The 6,907-nt window shown below is 26.9% G+C and overlaps 1 protein-coding gene across 8 annotated transcripts in view; it reads right to left on the bottom strand.

The window, feature by feature from the left end:
* The window catches only part of LOC106790608 (regulating synaptic membrane exocytosis protein 2), a 71,454-nt gene that overhangs the window by 22,787 nt on the left and 41,760 nt on the right, over window positions 1–6,907 (bottom strand). For all 8 annotated transcript variants that reach the window (XM_014755645.1, XM_014755662.1, XM_014755670.1 and 5 more), the window contains exons 11-14: window positions 6,434–6,564; window positions 3,851–3,963; window positions 3,619–3,689; window positions 3,171–3,229 (exon numbers count right to left, since the gene is read on the bottom strand). In XM_014755645.1, coding sequence (XP_014611131.1) covers window positions 3,171–3,229; window positions 3,619–3,689; window positions 3,851–3,963; window positions 6,434–6,564 — 374 coding nt within the window. The remainder of the gene's footprint in view (window positions 1–3,170; window positions 3,230–3,618; window positions 3,690–3,850; window positions 3,964–6,433; window positions 6,565–6,907) is intronic.

Genomic DNA, 6,907 nt, shown 5'->3' with positions numbered 1-6,907 from the left:
TAAAATACACATACACGCACATACTTTTACGCACTTGAAGCTGAAAATTGTTTATTCTATAAAACTCGTCGTGCGCGACTCTTCTGCTCAATTTTTGTAAAAAAAAATAAAAGAAAACATTGAAGTTAGCCGAGGGTATTTTCAAGACGGACAAGAAGAAATGAAAAAAGGAAAGTGAGAGGGTGGAAGGACAGTGGGGCAGGAAGGGGGGGGGGCAAGAAGAATTGAGAAAAAAATGATACGGAGAGACAGAGACAACGCACGACTGATCTCTACGGTTGATTGTACGAAAGCTTCTCTCTTTCTTCAGTCAGAAAAATGGGTCGAGTGAAAAATTTCTTACGGATTTTTCTTTTTCCTTATTCCTTTTTTTTCTTTTTCTATTCTTTTACTTTTTCTTTTTTATTTTCTTTTTTTCAGGAGAAAAAAACAACACACATTTTTCTTCGCACGACAAGTTCAATGGACACTTAACTTGAAATTTTTCTCTTCCCAACGAATTTTTATATCGTTTCTATTTTCTTTTATTCGTCGTTTATTCCGAAAATAATTTCTTTCAGACGCGTACCCTTTTTTTGCAATACGCAGTTGAAATGCGCGCGCATAAAAGCAAATTTTGTGATTTATTTCTTCATTTATATTTATTATCTCGACCAACAATTTCTCTGCTGATTATAAATTTGTATAGATTGTCGTCGTTATAATATTATAGAAATATTACGTGTGGATTAATAATTGATTTAATTATCGCACGTCACGATTGTTCATAATTTGTACACTTAAAACGAAACAACAACAACAACAACAATGAAAACGTAAAAATGATAAAACAAAGATTTTTTTTTTTGAGTTTCATTGCATAGGGTGTCACATTTTAACGTCATCGTTACGAACCATAGATTATTTAAAAATGAACGATACATTTACTACGATTAAAATAATAATAATAATAATATTAATAATATAATGATTTTATTAAACGTTAATTATTATTATTATTAAAAATAATTAGATATTTCATTAAGATCTAGTTTTTGAATACTCGGTATTATATTTCAATGTTGGTTAAAATGTTAAACTCTTTACATATACATAAATCGTGCACACATGTACGTGAAAATTATTCGTAAGAAGGTCTTCTTCGTTGAAGTAGACTTAAACGAGGTCAGCTCCATCGAGTCGGAATTTCGTGTTGAATTTTCCAGGATATCGATCGTTACGACACTTGTTTCACTTTAAAGACGATTTTAATACGAAATCAACGCGTTTTAAAAATCATTATTCGATCATTTCATAAAATTATATGTAAATAAATCAATAAATAAAAAAAAAAAAAAACAAAAAAAACAAATAGAAGAAAGATGAACAAAAATTTAATGAAAAACAAATTCATGATACACGTAAAAAATATTGGATTGTGTAAAAAGTTTCTTCGTATTTTTTCACTGATAGATATTAATAGCTTTAGGATCGCATAACTCTACTTATATTAATTGAATCTTTCAATACTTGAAATTGTTTGAAAGCCTACGTATAATAGACTAATTAATCTTTTATAAATTCGCGTAATTTTGAAGTTATGTATCAATAATGAATTAATATTATCCTTTCATCTAATTTTACGCATATATATTATAATGTTTCATAATATTTATTTTATAAACAATAAAAATCAAAGATTTAATAAAAATAATAAAAAATTTTTAATATCGATTATAACAATTCTAATTTGAAAATACATATGGGTATAAATTAAGTATCTTTGAAAATATACGATAATTCATTGTACATTTGTTGAATCCAAGTTAAATAAATTTGTTAACATAATCATGAACAAAACTCTATTTATAGAAGATTAATAAAAAATAGTTATGACATTAATTCATGCAGCGACCGAAAGTTATTGCGTTTTAAAAACGAATAAAAATATAGAAGAAATTCGATATCCGTTTGGAAATTTGATTTAAAAAAAAAAAAAAGAGTCTACCGTTTGTGAATATAATGCAGTATCGATATAAGCGTTGCACAAAATTGATTCAAGGGTTTTCAATCTGGAAAATTTCGATGTCGAAGATACATTTTGATCTAGCTGACAAATCCAGTGGAAAAAGTCGATGATTTCATGATGGAAACACAAAAATTCAGAAAGATTCAAGCACGAAACAGTTGTTTTAAATCATTTGCGAAAAACAATATGAACGAAAAAGAAAAGAAATGTTTATCATTTTTTCATTAAAATACAAAGAAACTTTTTTTTTATCCCTGATTCAATATATAAACGATAAAAGATAACATTGGGATAAGACAATGCACGTTTTGCCGGTTCGATCGAGAGAGCACATATAAAGATACATTTTCGGCATATACATGCAGGGGGGACGCATCATTATTATAATTATATAACGCGTTTAGAGTATATTGTATAAGTGTAAGTAATATATAGTATGGTCTCATGTGTGAAATCGCTTAGGTGTGTTAGAAGTACATACAATGTTTTATCGGTGTATTAATATATGGACTTATTTTTCCATACATTTTTTTTTATATATATATTTTATATTCATATATGTGTGTTTGTTGGTATGTATAATATTTATATAAGTTCGTGTGTATGTACTTGTACACTTATACATACATAGAAATATAATCGAATTGTAAATTTGTCTTTAAATGTCTTCCTTGTCTCGCGTTCGCTGCAGTTTTATTTCTTTTTTTTTTTTTTTTTTACATTTTTTTAACTTTTTAAAATATTTTTTCCTTCCCTTCCTTTTCGTTCCTTCTTATTTTCTCTTCGTGTCTCGTTATTTTTTTTCTTCACTGTCATTTGTTTTTGGTTATTTTTTTTTTTGGTTATTTTATTTGTTTCTTTTCGTTCGTATTTGTTTTTTAATTATTGATTTGTTACGTAAGTGTGTAATTTTTCTTACAAATATATTTATGATGCATATAATATCGTTTAATTTATGTATAAATTTATGTCGCGAAAACGAGCTCGCGCGTGTAATATATTATTATTATTATTTATTTATTTTGTTTACTGTGTAGTTGCTATTGGTACTGTAATTGTTTACGTATGAGTGTACATCGTGTGGGAGTAAGAGAAAGAGAAAAAGAGAGAGAGAGAGAGAGAGACGGTCACGTGTAGATGTTAATTTAATAACTCGTTATACCGGCGTTTTTGGCAATTTCCTGCGCGTCGGCGAGGACGGTGTTTTGTCCGTTTCGGTTTCTGAAAAACAAAAATATTGCAATATCGTTTTGTTATAACGTAATGTAAATAAAAACAATTCGAGAGAAAAACAAAAATACTTATAATACTTGGATCGTGAATATTTTTTTTTTTTATTTTATCTAACATACATTCTAAGTCCTAATTTGATTATTTTTTGTCTATATCCCAATTGTTTATTTTATTGCAATTTGTTAATTTATTTTGTTTAAAAACAAAACTGCATAGCAACAGCAATAGTTTACTTTTTGGGGTTACTTTTAATTATGTATCTGTGGCATTTGCAAAGATTTATTTACGTGTTAACGTGACAGTTCGTGGATTTTCAAACAAAATTTATTTATATGCGTGTATTTTAATTTATTTATTATTTTGTATTCTCGACTTACCCATTAGAAGGTTCATGCCGGATGATTTTCCGGACGATATCATTCCAGCATCGTCCAATAAATCACTTAAACTGTGATCACATTGAAAATAATAATAATAATAATAATATTTTTTTATTATCTTTGTTTTTAATTAATATTAATTCTTTCTGTCTTCTCTTAGACACACATACATATCTATATATGTATATATATATATAAACATTAATATTAATTATTTTTAAGTACTCACTTGTCACTTGAATGTTCAACGAGAAGCTCAGCGACATCCTCGGTTTGGTCAATGATTTGTGATACTTCCTCGAAATTTTTGTTGATCAAAGAAACACCTGACCATTCTAAAACCTAAACACAAAAATTAATGTTCAATACATTAATACAATAATTATTACAAAAATTTACTTATTTTTATTATGAAAAAAAACAAAATCAACAATCTATTCACAAAACTTAATTCTTATATTTTTATCGCTACAACAAATTTGATTTTTTTAATAATAACATTCTCTTGAAATTAATCAGAAGTAAAAGAAGAAAACATCTACAACAACGAGTACTTTTTTTTTTTTTTACACGAATGTACAAGGTAGATCAAAAATTTCTGGGTAATTTTAAGAAATCGATTAATTTTCTACAAGATTTTTTTCTAACAATTAATATCTAATCGATAATTGAACAAATTTTTAACATCTCCATATAATTTTATAATCTGCAAAAACATCTCGAGAAACAAAAGATAGATTTTTAAATTAAACTATAAAAATTTCCGACCCACACTGTACATTTTCGTCAATAAATCTTTCGTAAAAGACAAAAAAAAAACAAATCTCGTCATTTGATCGATTCGTACGAATCTCTTATTCTCTGTTACTACAAATAAAACAAAATGTATTACATTCTATGCTATAAATCAACAGTTATGCTACGTCATGATAAGTTTAGAAATACCTAAAGACAGATAAATGTTTTAATTAAAAAATTCTATACGATTCGATGGAAATTTCATGGATATATAAGGGTTGGTACGTATTATACTTGAGTTATACATACACTATCAACCAAAAGTATTGGAATCCTTACAGAATATTTATGAGATAACACGAATGTGTCTTTAAATTAACCCCATGGTAGAATTAATTCGTCAACAAATTTTACGAGTACCGTGTGTTTCTACATTTTGCATTATTTTCTTTAAATTGTTCTTTTATCAAAAACAACCGATTTTATTTTTAACGACAGTCTAACATATTCTGACAATCTTAATAATTAGTTTTTCGAGTGTATCTAATTGAATATATATACTTCTCGTAGAAGTTGTTAAAGATGTACCAGTAAGAAAGTTTATTCCGAGTGTATTGCCTTTAACTTAAGTGCATAAATTATATAAGTGTATTATCGACATGAGAAAATACTGACATTTCTTGAAACGTAATTAAACTTGTTAATATTTAATATAACAATGATAAGTAGTTTGTGAAAATGTATCGGTATACAACACGATTTTAACGTAAATCAGAAAGTGATTTACAAACTTGTGATTGGTAGCTTATATTATCTCATATATAGTATATTATAATATTCACACAATGTAAGTACTTTCATGTACATATACATAACGTTATGATATGTATAATATTTACTTCACATTGATGAGTAATTTACGTATATGCTAAAACACACACACACACTTCTATGTTATAATAATTTTTATTAAAATTAGTAACGTTAAATTATATATACGTGTTTACGCGACAAGAGTTTAAATGAGACTGAACAGTTTCGACTTTCTTTACCGAGTTTAATTTGTATCGAGAAATGTTATTATTATTTACCTTTCGTTCGGTATACGTCGGTATACTTGTACCATATATGCGTATACGTACATGAGTATATTTTACGTGCTTTTTGATTACTGTTATGTTTAACTAACGAATTTTAGATATATACGAAATGAATCATTTTTAAATTTATTAATATATTTGATTTGTACTGAAATCAGCAAAGTGATTTCAAACTTTTGGTTGGTAGTTAATAACTTATACAGTAAACTATTTTATAAAATGTATTTAATATTTTACGCGTTATATAGGAAATCACGTATACATATGTATGTGTATGAAAAGTTTTCTCGTATATGAAGATTTTTTTTACTTTTCCATTTTTTCACGTGATAATTTATAATTACTTCGTGAGAATAAAAACAGTGAGTCTCAAGAGTTATTCCTAGTCGGTTCTACTATAAGAATTTGAAATAATTGATATTTGCTTTTAACGCAAAACTTGTAATGTAAAAAAAATATTGATCGTTTTAAATATAAATATTAATAACATTCTTCTTTCTCTTCTCTAAGAAATTATTCTCAAATAACACAATGTGTGTCAAAAATCAAAATATAAAGTAAAAAAACAATTGCGAAAAAGTAAGAAAAATCGTTAGAGATGAAAACTACGATAGCACAATGCTCTCTATAAAATTGTTATTATTAAATGCGACAAATTTTTACTTATTATTTATACATATAACGTCGTGTTGGTAGGAAGAATCGCGTTATATGAAAATAGTAATAGTAAAATAATTTTTGATGAGTTTTGGAGAAATTCGCGTTGTAGAAATTAGAATTTACTTTATAAGGTAAAAAGGTCTACTGTATAATTTAATTTATACATATGAAAACCAATATGATAAATATGCGTATAACTTGGTTAGTTAAATTTCGTGAAAAGATAGGAAAAACGTAACTAACATATAAAAGAGAGTAAATTTTACAGTGAAATATACATGCACATATATATATATACATATACATATACATACCTTATCGCCTTGCGTTAGTCCGGCTTTTTCAGCTGGGCCATTGGGAACGGTCCAAACGATATATGCGAAACTTCTACCGTCAGTTCCTGTTTTTCCACCAACAACTCTCATGCCAAAACCGCGTGCTGTAACTAATTTGACGTACGATATATATATCCCTCTTGTTTCATTGCTTCTATATAGAATGTATATATTGTATATTTCTTTTTTTTTTCTTTTCCATCCTTTCAAACCTTCCACTCGAAATTCTTTCTTTTTCTTTTTTTTTTGTTTCTCCCACCTCTTTTTTTTGTTTTTGTTTTTTTTTTTAATATCCACGTCACTTAAACGAATATAACTGGAATATAAATATATGAAAACGTCATACCTCCTCTCGTGTACGTCCGAAACGTTGACGTTTTTATTGACGGCCATTATTGGTTCAAAAATTCAAAGAGAAATTTCTTCTTTTTTTTTTTTTTTTTTTTTTTTTTT

The sequence above is a fragment of the Polistes canadensis genome, unplaced genomic scaffold (genome assembly GCF_001313835.1).
Source record: "Polistes canadensis isolate GaletaPanama2010 unplaced genomic scaffold, ASM131383v1 scaffold_7, whole genome shotgun sequence".
Lineage (NCBI taxonomy): Eukaryota > Metazoa > Arthropoda > Insecta > Hymenoptera > Vespidae > Polistes > Polistes canadensis.
This window is presented reverse-complemented; position numbering and strand designations above follow the sequence as displayed.